This window comes from Phalacrocorax aristotelis, chromosome 1 (genome assembly GCF_949628215.1).
Source record: "Phalacrocorax aristotelis chromosome 1, bGulAri2.1, whole genome shotgun sequence".
NCBI classification, from domain to species: domain Eukaryota; kingdom Metazoa; phylum Chordata; class Aves; order Suliformes; family Phalacrocoracidae; genus Phalacrocorax; species Phalacrocorax aristotelis.
In genome coordinates this window covers 136,375,491-136,401,467 of record NC_134276.1, presented here as the reverse complement: position 1 = coordinate 136,401,467, position 25,977 = coordinate 136,375,491, and the positions used below count along the sequence as shown (strand labels likewise).

Here is a 25,977-nt window from a genome sequence, read left to right as displayed (position 1 = left end):
CTCCCCATTCCACCAGACATTAAAGAAAAAAACCTTTTTCCCTCTTCTAATTCTTCCTCCCAAGGTGGATTCCTGTTGCATGTGCAGTAAAGCCAAGTTTGCTTGAGCACAAAACCAAGGAGGAAAGCTTTACTGTTCTGCAGTGGCCAGTAGGGCCTACTTTCACAGTAGCATGCGCCTTGGTCATTTTGTTTATATTTGATCTGTCCCATTCCTTTGCAGCTGCACACCCATTAAAAACTCCTGCCTGTTATGTTATTATTTATTACCTGTTTTCAGCACATGGCACTGCAGCACTCTCATGTGATTTTGCAAGAGCTGAGGTGATTTTTTGCATTTCTGAGTTTAGCTAATGACTGGTTTTCAGGTCAAGAATAGGTCCCACTCTTGATGTTGTGCTGCAGTCATAGCTGCCTTCTTGTGATACACCATGTCAACAGAGTCCTACTCTACTGCAGACTTGCTGAGGAATCACTCATCAGTTGCTTCATCATGCAGTGCATTTCCAAGTTCAAAAGTATCACTAGTGAGAGCAAGGTATTAGTAATGTAGCACCAAAAACACTGACTTGTTATTTATGTCTCATCAAACATCACCAGAAAGTGCTAGTCTGAAAACTGAGCTCTCTTATGACTACTCTCTTGCCTCATTACAAAATTAGCCAAAAAGCAACATTTGTGGAGATGCTTCAGGAAATTAAGATAAGTCATACTTGAGGTAAAACAAAATATTTGAAGCATTTTGTTTCAGTAGTAACTTGTGTACAACCAGAGGCCATAAATTAAAAGCCAGAAAATCTTGACTTTCTGGAACATTTTTGTGTTTTCCCAAACCCTAAGTTCAAAGCAAAATTGTGCAAATGTCCACTACATTTTGATTCTACTGAAGTGGCATAGTAAGATGGAAAAATGATTATGTGAACACTTTTTATCCATCATCACCAGTACGCCAGATTATCATTTTAGTTGTAATCGCAAAATTCCCATTGTCATAGAATCATATAATCATAGATTTATTAAGGTTGGAAAAGACCTCTAGTATCATCAAGTCCAGTCATCAACCCAACACAGAATCACAGAGTCACAGAATCACAGAATCACAGGTTGGAAGGGACCTCAGGGATCATGTAGTCCAACCTTTCTAGGAAGAGCAGAGTCTAAACAAGATGGCCCAGCACCCTGTCCAGACGACTCTTGAAGGTGTCCAACGTGGCCGAGTCAACCACTTCCCTGAGGAGATTATTCCAATGGGTGACTGTTCTCACTGTGAAAAATTTCCCTCTGGTGTCCAATCGGAATCTCCCCAAGAGCAACTTGTGTCCATTCCCCCTTGTCCTCTCCATGTGACGCCTTGTAAAAAGGGAGTCTCCATCTTCTTTGTAGCTGCCCCTTAAGTACTGGTATGTGGTGATGAGATCCCCTCTGAGCCTCCTTTTCTCAAGGCTGAACAAACCCAGTTCTCTCAGCCTATCCTCATATGGCAGGCTTCCCAGTCCTTTGATCGTCTTGGTGGCCATTCTCTGGACCCCTTCCAGCCTGTCCACATCCTTTTTGTACAGCAGGGACCAGAACTGTACGCAGTACTCCAGGTGTGGCCTGACAAGCGCTGAGTAGAGTGGGATAATGACTCCTTTCTCTCTGCTGGTGATGCCCTTTTTGATGCAACCCAGCATCCTGTTGGCCTTCTTGGGTACAGCAGCCCACTGTTCACTCATGTTGAGGTTTCTGTCCACCAGGACCCCCAGGTCCCTTTCCACAGAGCTGCTCTCCAGCCAGGTGGATCCCAGTCTGTGCTGCACTCCCAGATTATGTTTTCCCAGGTGCATGATCTTACACTTTTCCTTGTTGAACTTCATAAGGTTCTTGCTGGCCCACTCCTCCAGCCTATCCAGATGTCCCTGCAGAGCAGCTCTCCCTTCTGGAGTGTCTGCTTCCCCACTCAACTTGGTGTCATCAGCAAACTTCATCAGGCTACTACCATGCTTCCTAAACCATGCCCTGAAGTGCCGTGTCTACATGTCTTTTAAACACCTCCAGGGATGGTAACTCCACCACCTCTCTGGGCAGCCTGTTCCAATTCCTGACCACTCTTTCTGTGAAGAAATTTTTCCTAATATCCAATCTAAACCTCCCCTGCTGCAGCTGGAAGCTGTTTCCTTCTTCCTTGCTGGTAACTTGGGAGAAGAGACCAACACTCACCTCACTACAACCGCCTTTCAAGTAGCTGTAGAGAGCCATAAGGCCTCCCCTCAGCCTCCTATTCTCCAGGCTAAACAACCCCAGTTCCCTCAACCTCTCCTGTCTTCATTGTGCTTGTCAATACACAAATCCTTTAACTTTGGTAAGACGTACTGTTGAAGAATCAGAAAACCACCGGGCACATATTCCTCTTTCTTTGGTGTTTTTGGCTTTGACCTGGGACATGGGAATAAAAGGTGATTTTAGTAGTTTAAATTCAATCTGGCTGAAATGTGACATTTTTAAGAATCATTTTTCAGAACAGAAAAATACAGACCCCAAGAACCAAAGACTGCCCTATAAGAAGAGCTTCTCCAATTCCAATTCTGAATATCAGGGCCAGATTGTTCGCATCAAGTTTACAGAGAAATTAGAAAGGAAGAAACCAGAACATATTGGATTATATTCAAACAGACTCTGAATACACTTTGTATTCAGATAAAATGTTTTGTACATTTTGTAAGACAATTACTTTGGGCTGAAACTCTATATAGTTTCAATGAGTGTATTTTACAGAGGTTCCCTTTAAAAAATAAACATAGGTCCTAGAGTGGTTACTTTAAGAAGTAGGACAACCAGTTCCACCTAATCCTATTTCTACAAGAACCCGTATTATCTGCCTGGAAGTTGCCTCCCATTAGCAATTCGTGCCATACTTTACTCAGTTTCTTCAACAGACATATACTATTACATTGGCCTTGTATTAGTTTGTGGAACCCACTGAGTTGAATCCCCGTGTTTCCAAGAGGACTTTATCCATGCTGTCAGCTGGCTAGCACAAACCAACTTCTTTTAGGTAAACATAAAACAGCCTTAGAGTGGCACACTGCTGAACCTAATAAACTTCACTGAGAAACTGAATTATGTCTAGACAATTCATAGGGACAGAATGGATGTATTTCATTTCACCCACTAGCATGAGAACATCTTGACAAGAAGTTTTGCATTATCTATTTGACACAAGACAAGAAAAAATGGTCCAATTCAGCCTGAGATAAACTCTGTGTACAAGAGGAAGTCAGGCTTAGTTTCATTTCTTCTGAACTTTCATATCTAACCAAAATGCGGAAGTTAGAAAGTTAGAGACCTGACATCAGTCTTTCATTAATTAGCAAAGATAGGCACTTCCAAAGGACTACATAAGGAACTCAGGCAGGTTGAAACACTCTCAGACCTAACTGCTTCTCTCCAGAAGTAATAAAAGAGAGCAAAGACGGTCCCTCTCCTGTTGAGGAAACTCAGGGATGGTGGTGGCCCAAGAATGTGATGAGATGAACTTGCACCTTTGCAAGAGTAGCTCATACTCCAGCAATTACTACATTGTAAAATCCCATGTGAACAAACTCTTGAAATCATTGCTTTTAGTGCTGCATTATGAACATATCAATTTTCAAGGAAAAACATCCTCTAGTCAATGCTGTGTCTTCTTTTCCAGGTCTTTTGACTTTCCCCAGTCCTTAACTGTGTGTTGGATATTCCACCTTTGTCCTGTGCAGGTCTGCATTACAAGTCTGTATGAAACTGGATTGTCTGCTGTGATTTCGAGGCATCTTTTAGTGCTCCTGTTGATTACAGCTGATCCCTACAGAAGGAAAGAAAATATGAGGGAAGCAAAGGGCTTATAAATTTAGTGCTCAGTCAGGAAGCAGTTCTCTTGGCTTCTACAAATGTGTCTGAGAAACACTAGTAGGTCACAGACCTGAAAGAAAAATGTTGCGTTTTCTTCAGGCTAATGACACATGACAGCTTATTGGAACTCTCCAAGGCATATTAAATACATTTAGAGGTTTATTTTGTGTCTGTTTTGCTGGAGTTGGGGAAGAGGGGGAGTGGTGTTTGGTTTTTGTGGGGTGTTTGGGTTTTTATTTTTTCAGTTCAAAAAATCAGTAAATTTTAATACTGCATCCTGTTTTGAAAGAAGAGAGCTAATAACAGGTAAAAGAATATTCATCTCTTATCTCTAAGTCAATATTTCAGTACCAAATATTGTGAATGGGGTGGAGTGTGATTATGTCAATTCATCACACTGGAAATGAGGATTTTCGTAAGAGGTTGGGCTCCAGAACAAACAGAGTCTCAACCAGCTGCTTCATGCAGCCAGTTGTTTTACTATGATAATGCTCAATGCACACAAGGAACCGAAGGTTTACTTTTAAGGTGGGTCTAAATCTTCCAGAAACTTACCTGAAAGTTTTTTAAAGTATTGTCATTAGAGACCAGATTAAGATAAAAGAAAGCCCATGTTAGCAGAATTTCTGCAGACCACGTAGGTCTATATTGTTTGGTGCACATCACTGAAACCTTTGTCTTTTGCCAGTTCAACTCCTCTGTTCTCTGCCACTCTCTCACAAGATTTGTCTCCTGCTTAGTTTTTCACTGGGAGAGGGATACAGTAAGCAGGTCCATACATTACATGTAAAATTATTTAATTATTAATTACATAAAGCTAATAAGGTTTGAACTGCCTGAGATGGGAGAAGTTTCATGGCTTCCTCTCCCAACTCTCCCACCATCATTAGCACTGCTGCCTGTTTATCCTGCCCCAGCAAAGGGTCAGTATCTGTCTTAGATTATCTGACTAAGGTAGTATTATCATATTTTGTATTCAGAAGCACTGAATACAGAATATGAAAGTATCACTTGGGATCTTAAGCGTGTCAGCATCTGCTGCCATAAATCCTGCACGAATGGAGACAAGTGAACATAGCATGAAGGCTCTGATCACCAGCTGTGACCTGAGCTCTGAAATGATGAACCTAGCCTGATCTCCAAGAACGATTTCCATGCTCAGACACTGGTACAGAAGATGGTACCAGAGACTGAGCAGGATGAGACATCAACCTGCTTTTTCCCTAAGACCAACAGGTCCCATGAGGAGGCTGGGAAGGCAGATGGTGGACGGTGGGAGAGAGTTCACAATGTATATAGCCAGACCATCAAAAGCAACACAGGCACCTGGACTTGCACATTACCTGCCTGTTAGCTGAACTGTGATAACTGAGCAAGCAAATGTTTTTAGGTGGCCTGGATGAAAATTAAGACTTAAACCATTAAGTAAAAGGCTTAAATCAGCTGATTCCACCAAGAATGGCAGGGCATTCTTGCCCTGTTGGAGGACAAATAAGAGACTATGTTTCAGACAAGGAAGAACTAGTTAAATTCTGGTCACTCAGTCAGCTTCAGTTGTGTGACCATCCCCATGTTTTTACCATCACACACCCATGAAGAGTCATTCGGCTCCATCATAGGTCTTGCAGTGGCATCTGCAAGTCTTGAAATTGATGCAATGTTATTCAGAAGCAAACTGCTTTGCAAGGAAAGTGTCTAAGGATTCATTATAATGGGAAAGCTTATTGAAATGTGGGGATATAGAAATCCACCTACCTGCTTAAAATCCCAGTGCAAGTTCAGGCCTTTATTCACAGCTGTGTCACACTGCTCTAAAACTGGCAGGTCCCCATTCCCAGGGTCTGTTAGGCATCTATCAACTGCATTCCGTCGGGCACGTAAACCTCCTACATACATTTCTCCAGTACTGTGATAAAAGACATGCTGAAAGGGAAGGTAAGACCACTGTCAGTGAATTAAGATACCAGGGAAATCTCATCAGCAGATGATAGCAGACAGTTCCAAGACTGATATTGAGAGATATCAGCTGTACAGCACCAGCATTCACTGATCTCTCAGTAACTAAACCAGGATGAATTTGACCCTAGATATCTTTCTGCTTACCAGTGAAAAAACACAAGACCCTTACAATTGAATGGTAACCCTTAGACTCCCTCCTACTGAGAGGACAGGCAGCAAGGTGTGAGGAAGAGCTCCACCTCTCTCCCATTCATCCCACTGATCTTCTGTTAATCAACAACATCAATCAGTATCAACATGAGGTCTCACAATTTTTTGGCAAGGCTAAACCAAAAGCCTTAGTTTAATGCATTTAGCTCTCCATGGGAACCTGCTCTGCTGCCAGTTGCATTGGGGAGCAGAATTTAATGAAATAAAGGTTAATATTCCCCTTTAGACAGCACAGAGGTAATAGTTTTGAAGTGCCTATTTCATGACCCTGTGGAGGCTTGAAAGGACCAGTTAGCAACAGCTCACATGTGAAGATCTTATCAGTTGCTTGTATTACCTGTGGTGAGTATGCGTGACAGGGATACATAATTGGTGTGTTTCCAGGGACAGGGCCCTGATCAATACAGATGTCTTCTTTCAATGTGTTTTTCATCTGCAGAATAAAACATGAAATTTACCATGAGGAACAGCAATCTTGTTTTCAACTCCTCACCACTAATTTTAGACACTGTCCGGAGAGCAAGGCTAATTTATTCAGAGCTCTGCATTGAATGCTAAATTGGAAGATACAGTATGGGTTTAGAAAAGAAATCTCAGATTACCTTTGCAGAAATGATTCATCACAGCAAAAATCAAAAGCAAATCTAAGGTCCTTCAAAGACTCATTGACATTGTGCCATGCAGCACTATGTCAGAAGTCACCAGGCAGCTCCAAACAGGTGAGTACCACTGCCCAGCTCCAGCAAGGTATGCAAGCTTGGGTCTAGAAAATGCCTATTAAGAAGCCACTGCAGCCTGGATGATTATTTCTCTCTTTCGCAAACTGTGGCCTGACTTCCAATGTATTACACGCTATCTTGATTCACATCTGCATGCTTTCCAAATCACCCTGCTAACCCCTGCAGAAAAAAAATCCATATATTCCATGGAAAAATTGAGTCCTTTACAAGAGATATTGATCTATTCTTGTTGGTCAATAAATGAGTTTTGTATGCAGTAAAAAATTGCATGTTAAGCACTTTTCCAAACTACTGTTGTGCTCCCATCAGTACATACACAATAATCACAGTTTAGAAATTCTAGACTGACAACTAATATGAAAAAGACTTTAGAAAGCTTCAGTGCATAGAAAGACATGTAGAAGTCTTTTTAAGGTTTCTAGAAAAATATATCATAATCAGCAAAAGGGTGTTCACAACAATTCTTCATAACGGTAGAGCTAATTAGTTGTTCCATATTTCAAATAAACAGACTCAATACTTACTGTTCCATAGCCAACAATGTTGGGAAGAAATATTAAATTAGGGTAAATGTTTTTTATATACCAGTCAAAGCCTTTACACTTCAATTGTTTCCTTAGCTCTTTTCTGGAAGAAACATCTCCAAATTCTATTCCAGGGTTCTGCAAGAACAACATATTTAATTTCAGAGCATTAAGGTGGTCTGAGAAACTAGGAAAAATACAGAATTATTTATCCATATTGTCTGTTTATAACATTAAAAATATATTCAAAAGTTAATTTTTTAAAAATGTACATTTTTTAAACTTCAGATTTTCAGAACATGTTTGCCTAGAGACATCAATAAACTACTGAAAAACTAACATGTTATGACTTCATAAATATAAAGAATACCAAAGTTAGATACGGCTAGGAAGTAGTTTTCATACTAAGAAAAAAAATCTAGCTCAAAGTGAAAAATGAGACAGAGCTTGTTAACCACCTTAGTTTATCAGTAGTCATTTGACTGTGGTGCTCATCTCATAAGGGAGCAGTCAAGATTCAGACTACTGTTTCTAAGACTATGTAACTTCTTCTGCAAAGTGGAACAGCTCCAGCAGGAAAGTTTGACAGAGCTTACAGGATCTTACACCCTGTCTTTAATCAGTTCTGTAAAAAGCAGTCTGTGATCTGAATAAGTTAGTTTAGGAATTTCACATAGACTGGTACATCCCAGAAAAGGGGGGTCATTAAAGATGAACAAGTTTTATGCAAGTTTATTCAGTGCTAAAACCGATACTTGTGTTTCTACCAAATATGTGTTCTCAAATATTTACATTAAAAGTTAATAACAGGGAAGAAAAGTGGATTCTTCTAAAGTTTTAATTTATGCTATATCACTATACATTTTAATCTGTTTCTTTAATACCTATTCAAGAGAACACAAGGAGTTGGGAGGCTGCTCTTCCTTTGTTAAAGATTCATAAATCCACTGAAGTGCAGCCTGGGAAGACTCATAGAGTTGGTTTTTTTTATTAATGGAAGTTATCAGTACTCAGAAGACCTGGTCTTGACACTTCCAGTATCTTCAACAGTTTGTGCTGGAGGAAAGTTAAAAACATATTCAGAAGTACTAAAGTTAATAGAAAAGAGAAAAAAACCCTGTAATTTAAAGGACTTAGATTACTATCATCGAAGGAAAGTTCCTAATTTCCTGGTATTACCGTTTTTCATCCTTCCTAGGATGTATAGCATCCTAGATGTATAGCAATACAACTATCCCCTTTTTCTTCCAGGAAAACAAAAGTGGAACTTTGGGCTGCAGAGAGGAGAGCTCTTTTAATAAAAGCCTTTGGGTATGAGTAGAAGAGTAATTGGATTTTCTATTTAAAGTTCAATTTTGCTTATGTAAAAGATATTCAGGGACACCCAGATCACTAGAGACCTGCTTTTTTTTGTGCAAAATTATGAATATTCCAGGTCAAATATTCCCTACCCTAAAATTTAAAATCACATGTTAAACAATTTCATTTTATATTCTTTGAGCTAGGCATCAGTTCTTGGTCTGAGCCTAAGAAGAACATGTCTACAATCATGGCTTTTGGATGCCATCATATCAATAATAAGTAACGTATCAATATTAATTTGTTTTTCACAGTGACTCTTATAACTACACTATGCCTCTTTTTGTGTGACCACGTGCTCTTAGTTGACCACTTTTAGACTTTGGATTCCATTTTGAAACACAGAGAAACAATGCTACCTCAATTGGAAGATTCCATGCAAAGTAGACCATGTACTTGTAGTCATCCATCCACACTTCAGCTACCCGCAAGGCGTTGCGTTTTACGGCAATGCTCAAGTCTGGCAAGTAAGGCTTGTGAGCTCTTTCCAAATGAGCGATTCTTGAACAGGGCAGCACTTCTACTTTACCTCCACACTGCCAGGCCTAGGTGAAGAAAAAAGAATTTGAGGTAAAGTTGCCCATTTATTCAAACCCTTTGCACTTTTAGTTAGAGTGCTCCCATTTCTGCTCCCCCAACTCCTTCACCAGATAAACTGTCAGGCCCTCAACATTCAAAGCTCTATTTCCTGGCTTGAGTGAATAAAAAGATTTTTTCAATACCTTTCACTTCTACTGCGTGTAGCCCGATCACAGGTCCAGGAGAGTGCAGGCATGTTCTTTCTAATTTTCTTTGCCATTACCATAAAAAAACCTACTCACCAGTTTCTTGTGACAAGGCACTCAGATCAATTGGCATAGATGCGCTAATGCAACTGGTACATACCTCCAACTGATCTCACTAGGAGATAGACCGCTAAATACTGTGGTGGTTATGGGCCTGAATCCTTCAGGCATTGCCCAGGACATGCAAAGAGCAGAACTGGTCTTATAAAATCTTACACACTAGGGCGAATTCAAGAGAAAGCAAAAATCCAGTGGATTCCTAGAAAATATCTACATAGAATTAAAAGAGATAGCTAAGCAGGCCACAAACAATGCTTCAAAGTACCAAAGGTTCAGAACAAACACACCTAACCTGTCTATACGTGAGCCAGCGTAAGTGTGGAAGCTCTTCAAAATACAAGGAATTTCGCAGAACTGAACTCAAGATGGCAAGTCCACATGGCATTGCACAATGCAGATTTATTGTACTAATTTAGGGATCACCACACAATGCTCCACTGTGTGCTATAAACTTCCTTCACATCTTCACATTAAATTTTCCAGGCCTGGTAGCTGGCTAAATCGGCTGCTTGCTTAAAACGTAAGAGGCTGCTTTCTTGATAACCAACCATATTTGACACAAGAAACTCTCAGGATAAAAATAAACAGAGACCTTTAATTCTATTTATAGTCAATTTTTGTATCAGCTTTGTGCTTTAACTGAACTGATACTACATTGTTCTCACCTCCAGCGTTTGTGTAAATGATTACAGACATACATTGCTTCCACTGTGAATGGTGCAGGGTGATAAAGGATAAGGTGTAAGTGTACTTTCAAGCAACAGAACTAAAATATTAATTCACAAACTGCCTCACATGATATGAGGTGATGACATGTGACATTTCAATCTCACAGATAGAATCTGAAGCATGGAGTCTTTGGCCATGTCCACCATGAGTAATGGAGAAATGTGTCAACATCTCCAATATAGTATCAAGCCAAGTTAGTATACCCACATGGCTCAGTGTGGTACCTCACATGCAGGGGCTTTGTTTAACACAGGACTTAGCATGTTTGGAAGACTGCTGCTATATCCTCTCTTGATCATCTCTTCTATAAATCAAAAAAAACCCTCATTTAGGTCTATCTCTGCTGTTATGTCACATATTGCAGGAACTCTATTTATTCTCTTTCCTTTCCTTCAGAGTCTTCAGTTGCTCCACATCTTTCCTGATGTATAGTCCCAGAACATAAAAACACAACTCCAGAAGATAACTTAGCAGTAGAAGAGAAGGATCATCAATGCCATCCTTTCCCATCCAGCTGCATGGCCATCTTGACCCATACAAAGTTTGTTACTCCCAATTCTTTTCTAGCTGGATGATCCCCAACCTGCACCTCTGTAGCTGTTTATTCCTCTCGTTTCTCCTAATTGCTGCTGTGCACAAAGCATGCTACCCTATTATAGAAAAAAAAACCAACCACCTAGATTGACATGATTTGTTCAGACAAATGTATATTGTCTGTACTATCTTTTATGTGGTTACTAATAGATATGAGAACAAAAATCATATGCTGTAGGAACATAAGAAAATGCCCATACTGGATCAATGGTCCATCTAGCCTAATATTCTATATCCTGCAATGACTGCAAACTTATTCCTGGGAAGGTTAAAAACAAGGCAAGTACATATGTTACCTCTCACAGCCCCCAGTCATTTTCAGGTCAGTGGACTTTCTTCATATTCCTGGGATTCACTTTTGTTTACTAACTCTGAGTAGGTTTTTATTCTGTAACTGTTCAGTCTCCCCACAAATGGCTGCAAGTTTTTAAGACCCATGATACTCTTTGGAAGGAGCTCTGCTCCTGTTCTGTTGGTCTGGTCCGCTACTGGAAGAATGAAGTACCTCCTCCTCATGTTCTTTTTGAAATATGTTACCAATTTCTTTCAAAGACCCCTAGTTTTCATATCTACAGAGAAAGAGAATAATGAAACCCTTTTTTCCTAGACATTTAAGTCTTGCTAACAGGTTTAAAATTCTCATGTCCTATCATCCTTTCTCTTCTTTATAGAGATAAGCACTGCATGCATTTTTTTTCTTCTCAGGTCTTCTAGAATATCTCCAACCACAATTACTTTTAAAAAAATATACCCAGCATTAGAATTTTTAGTGCTCTCTCATGTTCCCTAATAAGGGAAGACACTCCAGATAAAACAACTGGGGGGGGGAGTCCTCCATTCTTGATTTGAAGACGTCCAAAGTTGAAGAATATATCACTTTCTAGGGCAGACAGACCTCTTTCTGGTTTTGTTTTTGCTGTTTTTATTTTTCCTAATACATAACTTCATTTAACTTGATCTTATTCTTCTGCTGACCCAAGAGACATATACCTTAAATTTCTGCAGAGAACCTCATCTTGCAAGACTCAAAATTTCCTCACTGAAATAGGTTTTTGTGTCAGAAGTCAAACTTCTTAAAAAGTATCAACAAAAGCCTGCTGATGAGCCTTAAACACTTTTGGAAATCTGTCACTTCCCTTTGGTACCCAAAATAAATCAGAATTTCTCTGACATACTAACCCATGCTTTGGACAATAACCATCAGCCTGAGTGCTTTCAAAAAAAATCACATACTAATTTTCACTCTCTTTCAGAGAAAGATGAAAAAATAGGCTTACCCTCAGGCCAAGTTCCACATTTTCTCCTCCATATATGTGCATTCCACCATCCAGTACACCAATCTCACCCAGAAATTTCCTATCTGCGGCAAGAATCCCCATTATAGACGGGCTCCTGGAGAACCAAACAAGTAAAATTAGGAAGAAGCAATGATGATGGAAACAATGTCAGTTAGCCATCAATCACATCTTGAACTTCCAGAAGGATTCCAGTTGTATCCAAGACAGTGTAATAGATTTAATTCAGAACATGTGGATCAACATTAAAGAATCCAGAAGACACCAAATAAACTTCATCAATAGTCTAAAAAGCATGATCTAGTATTTTTTAAAGAATTAGATCTGTTTTGAGAGAAGCTGTAACAGTAATTTTCACATATTTAAAACAAGAAGAAAGAAATCAGATTAAACTGCAACAAGGAAGAATTAGGTTGGACATTGTGAAACTTTACCTAACATTAAGGAAACTTAAACACTGAAGCCCGTTGCCAAGGGGGATTGTGGAATCACTTTCAATTGAGCTTTTGAAAAAGAGCTGAGGTGGTTGTCTGGTAGGACCAATTCCACTGTAGATTAATCCATCCTATAGGTAGGGGAAAGGGGACTGAAAGGGGATTTGGTCTTCTTTTGATATCTCCATTCTCTATGATCAAACCTTCTATTTTCTCTGGTCTAAGAATTGTGGACACCTCACCATGAACTATTCTTTAACATACATTTGGCTTGCCTTCATTCCATTCTCCTGCCCAAACCATTAATGCTCACTATATAATGATTTTAAAACATACAGGTGCCAATATTGCCCATAGTTCTTTATCTAGGTATCTGTGCAGCCCTATATCCAATGCTTGACTACCAGGTATAGTAGTATACTAATGAAGAAATCTGCCATCTCATCTGACAAACACAGGACATTATTTTCAAATGTTTTCATGGTGCCTTTCCTCTTCAGGATCTACACAGTATATTTTAAAGCCCTTTTATATAGATAAGAATGGTGGATTAACCTTGGCTGGCTGCCACCACATGCCCATGAAGCTGCTCTCTCATTCCCCTTTCTTGGCAAGACAAGGGAAGATAGTAAGATGAAAAAGATCATGGGTCGAGATAAGGGATAGGGAGGTCGTTCACCAGTTACCATCACCAGCAAAACAGACTCACCTTGGGGAATACTAATGTAATTTATTGGCAATTAAAAATAAAGGAGGCTCGTGAGAGAGACAAAATCAAAACTAAACCACCTTCCCTCCATTTCCCTTTCCTTCCAGATTCAGCTTCACCCCTGACTCTTCTACTGCCTCCCCCTGCCCCAAGCAGGGCATAGGGTTGGAAAGTGGGGGTTCTAGTAAGTTCATAACATTTCGTCTCTGCCACTTTTTCCTTCTCACACTTTTCCCCTGCTCCAGCACGGGGTCCCCCCATGGAATACAGTCCTTCATGAGCTGCTCCAAAACAAGTGTGGACCATGGGCTGTGGTTCTTCAAGAACTGCTCCAGAATGAGTCTTTTTCCACAGGGTACAGTTTTCAGGAGAATACTCTTTCAGTGTGGGTCCCACACAGACTGCAGTTCTTGCCAGAGCATTTCTCCATGAGCTGCAGTTCCTGCCAGGAGCCTGCTCCAATGCAGGCTCTCCACAGGTTTTATCTTCCCTCAGGCCATATCTGCCTGCTCTGGTGTGGGGTCCTCCACGGGCTTCTGTGTGGATATTGGCTCCAGAGTGGTCTTCCATGGGCTGCCATGTAGGTAGATGCTCTGGTGTGGTCTTCCACAGACTGCCATGTGGATATCTGGCTGGCATGGTCCTCCACATGCTGCAGGAAATCAGCCTGCTTCGCCATAGTTTTCTTCATGGGCTTCAGGAGAAATTCTGCTCTGGTGCCTGGAGAACCTCCTCCCCCTCCTCCACTGACCTCAGTGTCTGCAGGGCTGTTTCTCTCATATTTCTTCCTCAGTCCTCTCACTCACAGCTGCTGCACAGCATTTTTTTGCCACATCTTAAATATGTTATTCCAGAGGCACCACCAGCATTGCTGCTTCTGCCAGCACCATGTCCATTTTGAAGTCAGCTGGAACCGGCTGTGTCCAACATGAGGGCAGCCCCTCACCTTTTCTTACAGAAGTCACCCCTGCAGCCTCCCCCATTACCAAAACCTTGCTGTGTAAACCCAATAAAATAAGACAGGACTAGAAAACCCTGATGACTGTCTGTTATCTCTTGTTAGCTTTTTTTAATATTATTTGATAGATGGTTGTTTATTGCTAAGGGACAGTCAACAACACCTGACATCCATGTAGAACATGGAAATGAATGGGTATATATATTCAGCACAGAATGGCTGCTGGTATCATAGTACCAGCAACCATCTTGTGTTGAATACATAAACTAATCTCAGCAGTTAAGGAAGGTATAGGGAATAGAAGCAAATATTGTAAGCCTAGCAGTAAGGGGTCACTTTATGTATAACAACTGTATGAATTTTGTTCATGGCTTTTTCTTGCTTTTATGTGATATACAAGTGATAAGGGTTGAAAAGGGCTGCCCAAGACCACTGTAACTATATGTCCTTCCAACATCTCCAAAGTAAGAACTTTATAACTGGAATCCATGTGAGTCCTCGCAGCTCAGACATGTAATTGTCCAGCAAAGTTGTGAGATGCACTCCATATTGTTGGGCAAGCATGGAGAGGGACCACAGTTCATCTTGTACAGTCGATAAATATTGCTACCATGCTCCTAGCTAAGGAACATAAGATAGAAAAATCAATGACTTGGGGGTGGCCTGAAAATCTGACAGCAGCATCAGCACAGGGTGGATTCTGTAATACTACCTTGCAACTGGTGTACTGAGATTTTCAGGGCTGCTAAAAACCCACAATTACAAACCAACTATCTAATATAATGTACTTTGTAGGTATCTATTCCACCACCTATGAAACCGCTTCTTCCCCATGCTAGCTCTATGTTGGATATTATGTATCTTGGCTCAATCTCAAATGCTGTTCATACTTACTGGACTGGAGCTGTTTCATCTTTCAGAGCGTACCATTCAGCTGGTAAAGATTCATAAAGGCACCAGAGTGCCCAGTCAAATCCATCTGCAGCCACTGAATGCTGAAGAAGCTCGAAGTCATCAAAACGAATATTGTCAAATACCGGTGATATTATAACAGTGCGATCTTCTTTTAGTCGAGACAAAATAGGTTCAGACCTAACAAAATTAACAGAGTCTATTCAGCTTGAAAAAGTGGAAATCTAAGGAACAGTACTCAACTTTACCACCTCTTTCTAAAACTGGGTTAGCTACTTTATTTAAGTCATTGACTTTGGCCTTTACAAAAAGTTATGTGCCTCTTGCAGAGCTAGTAATTCTCCCTTCCTAATAGGCTGCTTCTGCATTTTGACTGTCACTAATCAAACTAACCTTAAGTTCCACGCTTAACTTGCTACCTAGGTCTGCTTCTCACAGGCTCTAGAAAGCCTTCACTATCTGCCTGAAGGGACAAGAAGGAAAGGGAAAGGAAGGAGACCCGGAGGGGTGCTGTATGCCCTGAGGTTGATCATTCACCATCTTTCTCTTGTGCCTTGAAGGCACAGCTGCTGTACGAGGGAAAGGCTGTGACTGACCAATGAATCCCTACAATGGAAGAAGACTCAGAGAACATAGGCAAGGATGATGTGTTCATAAAGCTCAAAGAATGTAGGGAGTGACCACAGCTATCATAAAGGAAGCTGAATTTAGCCCAACACCAAGGGGACTGGAAGGTGGCCTTTGTTGCAGACAAACAGCAATATCAGTTGAGTGGGTCAACTGGTTATGTACATGGCTTCCTAAAACAATCAATAGAAAGTATTATCTTCCTGATCCAGACAAACCAACATGGGGGAAGTGTATATGTGGCTCAGCCCAACATAGAATATAAAAACTGAACACCCAGAAGAACGAACTTTGAAGAGAGCAACGTGCTTGAGTGGGCTTCAACCCACATATTCCTTCCCAGCAATTAGGAATGCCCAGCATCTTGACGGTGAGCATACAGAGAGCAGTAATGTGAATCTCATTGGTATTGTGATTCAGCTGTATATGGCAATAGCTATATTGTGCTTCTGCTGTGATTTCAGTATATTGCTGTATCACTTTTCTAAACCAAAATCCCGTCTAACTTCAAATAAATAAATGTAGAATTAAAATATTAAACCCTCCTCATGTGGAATATCTGAAAGAACCTGGTCAGAGAGCATTGCGCTCTGACAGAAAAAGTCTTTTTGCTGGACCCCAATTGTTGTTAGGCCTAAAAGAACTGACCTTATCTCTTCCTACATATTCTTGACAGCCCAACCTACCCCAATGAGTTCTGAAAGCCATGACTAAAGGACTTCAGCATTACCTTTAAGACTGTAACAGCTAGGGAGTGACAGTTAGTGTATTGTAGAGAGAGAAAGAGATAGCTGGACTACACAGAGCCAATTTGGCCTGAGAAGGCCTGGGAGAACCTTGCTCCCAGAAAGTGAGACAGCATGGACAATAGTCAGCCAGTGAATTCAATAACCTAGTGGGGAGAGAATGTAAAGCGATTTCACATAAAACAGTACTGTAGACATCACTACATAAAAGAATATCAATATCCATCATCAGCCACTTTTTTTGCAAAAAGAGACAAAATTAATTGTACAGAGCTATGATGCACTATCAAACTTACAGGAAATATCAAATAGACATTAGCCACAGTTGGAATAAGAAACAAACCTATTTAAAGTCATTGGGTATTATGTCTGTCTAATATACTTATAAAGGGCCAAAGCTGCTGGCAGTGAAACTAAATAACCTGCATCAGACTTATCTCACTTTTCCTATAAATTTAATAAATATACAGAGAAGGTTGGCATTTCTCTCTTCCTTTTCACTAAACAGCTTACCCTGTTACCTGTCTGCTTTACTATTTATTTCAAACAATTGTATCCCTTTTCCGCTCAGAAATAAATGACTTCGTGGTAGTTAATTAACATGTGGCATGCCAGAAAGGAGAACCATATATAAGGTGCCTGTCCCAAATACACAGTTATACTCCTTGTCCACCTATCTCTCCCCGCTTCAGAAATACCCGCAGTGTTCATAGTCTTACCATGCCACGTTCACTTCAATATGGGCATCCAAAATTGCAACAACATCTGCAGTTGATGCCTCCCAGCCAGAAATCCGGGCTTGTGTTAGTCCTTGTCTTTTCTGATGTCTGATGATCTTCAGCAGTCCAGGATGCTTTGCATTGTAATTTTTGACGTGTGTTTCCAAAGGTCCTTTCAGATCATCTAAAACCAGCCCCCACATTTTAATAATAATAAAAAAATTAATCAATATTAAGACATGGGAAAGATTCTGTAGGTAATGGCTTTCTAGCTTCAGCCAGTTCTGGACTGAAAACTGATGTATTCTTTGCAATAGAACAGGTGGAATTATTCAGGTACCTATGAATTCAAGAAGCTTATTTTTAAAACCAGCTTCCATTCCAGGAGTTCAATTAAGTACCTAAATTTCATTTACATATAGTGATATTTTATGGCTTCTAAATTTTACACAAATACATCAGTATGTAGAAACTTTAGATGTATGCCACAACAGCAATCAATTAGGTAACTTTTGTCTGTATCCTCTACCATGTGGAAAGGAAAAGAGAAAATAAACAACCCCTGAAAACATGAAATGCTCCTATAAGAGCTGTAGCATGTCAACTCCCTCACCAAAGAAGAAAATAGTGTCAGGGAAAAGGAATAGAAATTTGGGACCTCTTCATGTTGTTTTGGAAATTAATTTAAACTCCTGCTCCGCCCAAACTGACATCTTTTTCTAGCAGCTACAAAGCCTTAGAAAAATGAGAAACCAAACACATCTCATCAGGCAAGGAAAAAAACAAAGAGCACCTTTAAGATCAGGGACATGACTCTGTCTTACAGATGATTTTACAATGCTTTGTTCAGCTGAATTTTAAGAGCAATGATGCACCCACTCCTTCCCCTAGGAGTATCTTCCAGACTCCAAGACACCTCTCTTCAAGGAGTTACTTCAGATACTTATAGAGGCAGTTTTCTTAGCATACTGTTACTTTGGTACTGTGCCTGATGAGCCAGTGATAATAAATACTCTCCCACTTCAGTTCTTAACCTTGTCAAATATTTGCAAAGTATCATCCTATTCCTTATTAGCTGCCCTTTTTTCAGGCTATTAAGGTGTTTGGGTTTTGTTTCTGTACTCAATTTACTTCTTAATTTTGAGAAGTCTACTCTGTGTGCACCCAAAAGGCCACCAACAGTCATTTAACATAATAGCAGCATAAATTAGCAGAACTCCTGCCTTCCCTGGGTCACTTACCATCTGAACTGTAATCATCTACCAGGATGATTTCTTTCAATAAACGAGAAGGTGTTCGGTTAATTATACTAGTAATTGCACGTAAGATGATTGACAGTGCTTCATTCATAAATATAAGTACAACACTGATTGTTGGAAGGTCTTTCGGATATGTTTTCATTTTACAGCTGTAATAGAAAAAGAACAACTTTAGCACAGTTTCTAAAGAAAGTCAAAGAACGAGGCAGCTGTAAGAAGGCCAAATTATGATGTTGGGCTTAAAACATACAGTGAAAATCAGCGTAAGAGCCAAAAAAAAAGGAATTCCCAAATCCAAGTTTCGTTATCCATTTGAGTTGCATATAAACCATTTGGGTAAAGTTGAAATTTCTGTTAAGACAATAAGAAAGACCAATTACTATTTCTTAATCCAAAATGTTTTAAAAATATTGAAACTAAAGCATACAGTTGACTCAGACAGGGGTGACTAGCTTGCAAGGCAGTGGACATGTGAGTGAAATTTGGCTTTTTGCATTTACAGAAAGAGATGACAATAGCCAAACCCAACAGCAGACAAAAGCAATTTAGGCAATAATCCCTTTGTATGTGCAATGAAGAACAAGGTAGGTCTAGCTATACTTAACTAACATGAGAGAAGGATTCCCTTGGACAAGGGATGTCATTAGAAATTCTTCAAAGAGCTTCAAAAATACTTCTTACAGAGTAAACCAGACCTTGTAGAACTCCATCCAACCCCAGAATAAATTGTTTCCAGTACTGAAACAAACTACTTCTATGGTAGCTTGAATACCTCTGGACTTCCTGCTTACCGTCAAAAGATTTTTTAAATTTTTTTTTTAAAGTATATATTTAGGATATTTGTTAGCTCTGCTAATTAGCATCCTGGCCACTGGGCAGATGGTGAGGACTGGGTCTCCTTCATAGTGCTAAGCACAAACTCCCTCTAGAGCAGACAAGAGATCGTAGGTGGATTGTCAGGCTGATCATTCCCTCCCCTTAGAAACATGCTTGTGAAAGCAATACTTAGACTGCATGAGTTGTGTGGCTGCGTAATGCAGCTCTCTGAGACCCAGGCTCATGCTCCAGATAGACCTCTACAGCAGTAATTTTGCATGAATGGATTGCATTTTTGTTGGAATTTCTCTGTTAGCTTTATTATCCATTAGCACAAGTGCCCGAGTAGGTATCTGCAAAAGGTGGTCTCTGCAAATACATCTTCATAGTGAAGCAGAAGAGCACCAAGCACTGCAGCCATTCTTTGGGACCACACAGACTAATCATGCACTTGCTCCGACCACCTCTGCAGTGGCTGCTGCCAACAGGCCTCACTAAAATGATCCCCCAGAGGAGTGGGGATCATTCAGCTTAGGGCTGCCTCAGAAGCATCTGTGTCTGGCTCACCACTTTATGCCCTCACACAATTCTACACCCTCTGCCTGAGCACCCCAAGACATGCTGCACAGAAAGCCCCCTGAAACTCACTCTAGAAGCCCTCAAACTACTTCAGACACTATGAACTGGGAAATGCAAGCAAACTGTCATTATATGCCAGAGTTAAGGCTTGAGCCAAGACCCAGAGGACACCCACAGCCGAGGGCAATGTATTACTGTCTGCCCTAGATGGAACCAGCTCCATCCAAGCTGTATGATGAGGACGCAGTTGCATAACCTGCTCTTTATATCTTCCAGAGGGATGCTGGTAAGACAACTCCCCCTTTCCCAAGTATGACAGTGTTAATTCACACTCAGTTTGCAATCTACTCTGCCCCCCACAACCTTTTCTGAAACAATCCACCAGATTTAGTACAAGTGACTATAGGTACAAATGTGTAGGCTTACACTATATCTATGACATTCTTCCACATTTACATCAGTTAATTCCTGTAAAGCTTACTATCATCTTTTGCCATAAATTGTGTACCTTACCATATTTTACAGAAAAAAATGTGTTCACTTTTTTAACAGATACTTTTTCCTAATGAGGATTTTAATGGCTATTTAAGCCAGCTCCTATAGTTGAATTGGCTTCAAGAACCAGCTAATTCCTGGAAAATATTCCTTAAGCTCCTTTTATGAAATGGACTGCTTACCTACAGCTTAATCCTTTAGATGCTTATCAAAATTTTTTTTTCATGTAATTAACCTTCAGAGTCTTTGACAACTTGAGAAGGAAACAGGAAAAGAAAAATAAGACTATAAAGAAACTCACAAGGTCACTAGTCCATTATGGCTACACCTACAATACTAAAGGTAAGAGTGCCAGGGACACAGCTCAAGTGCTGAGTCTCCCCCCACCCTTCATGGGACTCACTGGCCAAGAATCAGTTCTAGCCACCTCTTTTGTTTGATATCTAATCATCTTTTAATAAGCAGTATAGGTATTCCCCACTACAATCTGCAACATAGCTAAGAAAAACAAGCATTATGTTAAAAAGGACAGAATTTTACAATGTAGGGGGATATTTCTTCATTGATTATATTTTGGGGGTTTTCCAAAGGAGGGTGGGGGGGAGTTAAAAAACACCACTTTGAATATCTAAGCATATAAGAGGCTTACAAAAGACAACATAAGAGACACGAGAAAGCATGCTTCGGATGTCCTGGGCTTTGGGGATTAAATAGAATGTAAACAGACCAGAAGGTTTTATATCTTCTGAATAGTATGGTTAGCAATTACAATGATAACATTATATTCTTTTTCTTAAGTGTCTTCTCTATGCTGTGACTTCTTTTCACAGTCTTTGGAGTATCACAAGTCTGAGCAAGATTTGGAAGAAAAATATAAAAAAAAAACCTGAACAGAGCACAAATTGAGATCTGTTACCAGATTATTTTAATTTAGTCCAATGAAATGTGGAACACACTGCCTTTAATTTCATGTCTCCTTGTGAATGTAGAGAGGGCTTATACTGCACCTGGGAGATCTGGTGTCTCTGATAGGTCGATCCAGAGGTAGACGATCACTGAGATAAACATTATACCCGTAACTTAAGAACAGATTCTGTGCAACAGTTTGCTCGTCTTCCCTTAAATCTGCACCCCAGCGTTTGAACAAAGCTGACTCTGGGTACAGCAAACGGTGTACAATCTTCTTTTCCTCCTTAGCATTATCCGCTTTGTGTACTTCAGTCTTGGACTTATCTTGCAGCTTCAGATCATGTTCTATTTGGTTAATATTTTCATGGAACGCTTCCACTGATTTTGCTGATTGAAAATAAAAAAGGATTGATTATAACAGCAATTGAGAACACTCTCTGTCATCATAACTGAGCCAAATTCTCCTTATAGCACTGCAGGTCAAGAGGTGCATGAAGTTACAGCTAAGCTGATATTCACATGAGAAAAGCGTCAGACGCTCCTACATGAGAACAGTTTTTAAACATCATATTTCACAATACTCTGCATCAGATTCTGCCCTCAGTTGCAAAAGTGTAGAGCAAGAAACACTGCACTGGCATCAGTGGAGAAGTCTGGGAGTAGAGGCAACACACAAATTATTAAATTGGGCCTAAATAATTTCTATGATGTTATGCTTCAGTTACATTAATGTATCAAGGATCCATAGCAGGATTCCCATCTAAGTCAGGTTGTTGATACCATATTGATATTGAAGGTTAATGCAATAAATGAGCCCTTTTCTCAATAAGCTTACTGGAATCTTTTGACAGCCTGCTTAGAAAGAGTTGAACAGGGTGAACCCTAATCTTTCAAGGTCTATTTAAGTTTACAATATTGCACTGTGCCATATGAAAAGGTACACAAAAACCCATGAGTTACATTACAATTTAATTACTGTCTTGGTGAATGAGGGGAGAGGAGAGGATGTTGTTTAAACTTAAGTAAGGCTTCTGACCCTGCCTTTCATGCACAAGCTGAGGAATTACGCACTAGATCAGATAAGTCCCAGATGGTTGTGATCAGTGGCACAAAGTCCAGAAGGAGGCCAGTCAGTAGTGGTGTACCCCAAGGGTCAATACTGGTTCCAATACTGTTTTAATCATTAAAGGCTATTAATGATTTTGAAAACGAGGCAGAGTACACCCTCATCGAGTCTGTGTATGATACCAAACTCTGAGGAGTGACTCCTGCTGCCATTCAGAGGGACCTGATGAGGATGGAGAAATAGGCCAACAGGAACCTCATGAAGTTCAGCATAGGCAGATGCAAAGTCCTGCACCTGTGGAGGAACAACCCCATGGACCAGCACTGGCTGAAAAGCAGCTTTGCAGGAAAGGACCCTGGTGGACACCAAGTTGAACATGAGCCAACAGTGTGCCCTTGTGGCAAAGAAGGCCACCCTGGGCTGCAATAGTCAGAGCATTGCCCACAGGCCGAGGGAGGTGATCCTTCCCCTCTACTCAGCACACTCAAGCTACACTCAGCTTGTGTAGCTATCACTGAGCTACAAGACAAAGACATACTGGAGTAAGTCCTACAAAGAGACACTAAGATAATTATAAGACTGGAGCATCTGTTAGGCATGAGAGGCTGAGAAAGCCTAAGAAGGCTTGGGGGCGGGGGGGACTTACTAATGCATATGAATATCTTATGAGAGGGACTAACCACGACAGAGGAAGAGTCTTCTCATGGTGTCCAGGACATTGTCCAGTCAGGATTTTAATATCTCCAAGGATGGAGACTTAACAGCCTATCTGGTCTATCTGTTCCATTTTCCAGGTGGATTCTTCAGCCCTGATTCAGAAGGCTCTATTGTGCCCACTTCCCAACAGTCTAACCTATGACAGATACCTGAAAACAAGGTCAAAATTCGCAAATGCTGCTGTGAGAAAGAAAAGGCCCTTTCTAAATTCATATTGCTTATATACAAGCTCTCCTGATGGGATGCTGTTGGCCTTGCACTGTCGTGGGATGAGAAAAAGTTCTGCCAGCAGAATTCAGCTAATGCTGCTTGGGAACACAGCCCAGTCGAGCAGGTGATGCAGAGTTCATCACTTTTTCCCCACAGCACCTCTGTTTTGTCTATTCTTAAGGTACAGGAAGGAAAAGGATTCAGTGAGTCACGGTTCTCCTTGTTGCTCACCCACACAGCAGAGGCAGAGGCTGAGAGTATGGGGCCTTTCCAGTTTCTCTCAAAAATAGCTTCTTATGGTGAACAAAATAACAACAGGAATAATAACCACCTGAGATGAGTATGCTGGTACAACAACCACCTTAAAATTGCTTAACACTTCTAAAAGAGTTCAGGGTCAGAAACTATCTACTATGTGAAAAAGCACCATGATGACTGTGAAAGACTTCATTGTTTGTGTGTAAGTAGAGAAGCTATCAAATCTTTTTTAAGATTACAAGAAAAAAAGCCACAATCAAAAGTGTCCAGGGAAACCCAAACAAACATTATCCCTATCTGTTATTATTATTATTATTATGCTATCTGTTATTCTGTCTTTCAGGAAATCTAGATACCTAATCCTCAAAAAGTTAGGCAGCATGGCACTTTACTTACAGAGGTTACGAATGTTCCGGTCCAAATAGTCCAGTCTCTGAAGAATGATACTTTCCTGGTTCAGAGATTGAGGATTAATGTCCAAGGAATCAAGTCTTCCTTTTCTTTGATCTTGCAGTAAATGCACCAGATAACACACAAACCCTGCGTTGATCATTAACAGTGCAACTTTACGTGGTCTTTTCCAGGGTGCCATGGTAAGTTCAAAGAAACAGCGTTCTGCTGCTGGTTGGAGTTTGTCGTTCTGGGTCCACACTGAGTCTTCTTTCCAAATGCACTGGTTCAAATTGCCTCTACTTGACTGAGAGCTAAGACTGCTCAGATTAAGTAATTAAGAGTCTAATGAGTCATAGAACAGCTATGATAATGTACAGCTTACAAGTGTTTTCACTTGCATGCTTATACGTATCTGTAGAAGTTATCAATGTCAAAGAAAGCATTGGGCTCTCGCTGGCTTGTGTCATGAGTCATGTGAACAGAGCAAGCACCTGAAGTGATGCTGTATGAAGTACAGGGCTGTTGGGTAGATGTCAGAAAGCCAGTCATGCAACAAAGCACATGTACACACAAAGACAATGGAATAAACTGCAGTAAACTTCCTGATCATTAGCAGCTGGAGAATTGTGAATTTAATGAAATAAAAATGTGAAAAAAAAACCCAAACATTAAAATGGATTTTCTATCCATTTTTGAGCCAGCTGGAAGCAATTGTGACTGGCATAGGGCACTTCACAGCCCTTTCCCACACAGCCCATTCCTGCAGCTCACCACTACGAAGACCCTGTCAATTATGCCTAGAACACATTTGTGAATTTGAAGTAGCACTCACAACAATAACTAGCTTATGCAGCTTTCCTTTCCATAGAAATACCAAGCTTCTTCATACTTCCCAGCATTGCTGTCCCAGTGTAGGTCATCTGCTGGCCACAGTCCCTCACGGCTGTCCCTGCCCTGGCACGTCCCCCCTATGGGCCACCATCCCTTCCAAGGGTATATCTACAGCCCCTTCAGCAGTCGCCTCTGGGTGTCTCCTGCCTTAAGGGCTGGCACTCTTTCTTATGTGTATCAGTTCATGGCCTCTTCCACCACAAGGCAGCCCTGCAGCCCCTGCTACAGAAACCCTAAGAGTTATGCCAGGTACATATTGCTGTAAATGTCAGTTCAAATTCACATCAGTAGTGTATAATCCTTCCCCCCACCCTGTAAAAAACAATGAACTTTAGCCTGATTCATGCAAAAAGTGAAAAACCAAGCCTTCTGAAAAACAAACCAGTCACGTATGCCAAGTTCCCTCTGCTATGTTAAATGCTGATGAAAAAAAAGACGGGAGGGATAAAAAAAAAAGACTGAGATCCTTCCTCAAGCAATAAAGGGTAAGATAGATCTATGGATCTCCATGCTATTCACCGGCATTTCTTTGTCCTTGCAGGTCTTCCCAAGACCTGGGTATTGCAAATGCTCCTAGGCAGTGTGACTATTCACCCAGGAAGTCCATCTGCACAGATTCACAGAGTGATTGAGGTTGGCAGGGACCTCTGGAGGTCATCTTATCCAACCCCCCTGCCCAAACAGGGCCATCTAGAGCTGGTGCCCAGGGGCATGTCCAGATAGCTTTTGAATATCTCTAAGGATGGAAACTACAGCACCTCTCTGGGCAAGTTGGGCCACTGAACCATCACCCTCACAGTAAGTGTTTCCTGAAGTTCAGAAGTTGTCCAAGTTGCAGGTGGCTTACTTCCCAGGGGTATGGGACAAACTATGCAATACTAAGATGGACATTTGGCAATTGTACAAGACTTATTATGGGATGCTTAGGAAAGGAGCTAAAGGCAGGGAAAAAAAGGGGACGCGGTGGTTTGGGGAGGAACAAATATGGAAGAATGATTGGCTGGTCAGTATGCTCGTTCAGCCATGCCCTGCACCTGATCTGTCCTGTCTTCTTATTAAACTCAATTTCTAAACATATTCCTGGGTGGAGCACTCTATTCTGTGTGCATTTGTGTGCTTGAAGGTCCAAGAGCCAACAACTGGAGATCACAGGTCAGA

At 40.7% G+C, this 25,977-nt stretch overlaps 1 protein-coding gene across 1 annotated transcript; it reads right to left on the bottom strand.

The window, feature by feature from the left end:
* Window positions 1–992: 992 nt before the first annotated feature.
* On the bottom strand, window positions 993–24,324 carry GALNT8 (polypeptide N-acetylgalactosaminyltransferase 8). Its single transcript, XM_075111403.1, has 11 exons — window positions 23,932–24,324; window positions 21,383–21,671; window positions 18,468–18,634; window positions 17,227–17,410; window positions 15,117–15,314; window positions 12,104–12,218; window positions 9,018–9,203; window positions 7,300–7,437; window positions 6,373–6,468; window positions 5,622–5,789; window positions 993–3,819 (listed from the first exon to the last, which is right to left on the bottom strand). Exons 1-11 carry the CDS (start codon window positions 24,125–24,127, stop codon window positions 3,649–3,651), a joined length of 1,908 nt encoding a protein of 635 aa, XP_074967504.1. The 5' UTR covers window positions 24,128–24,324; the 3' UTR covers window positions 993–3,648.
* Between the last annotated feature and the right edge of the window lie 1,653 nt (window positions 24,325–25,977).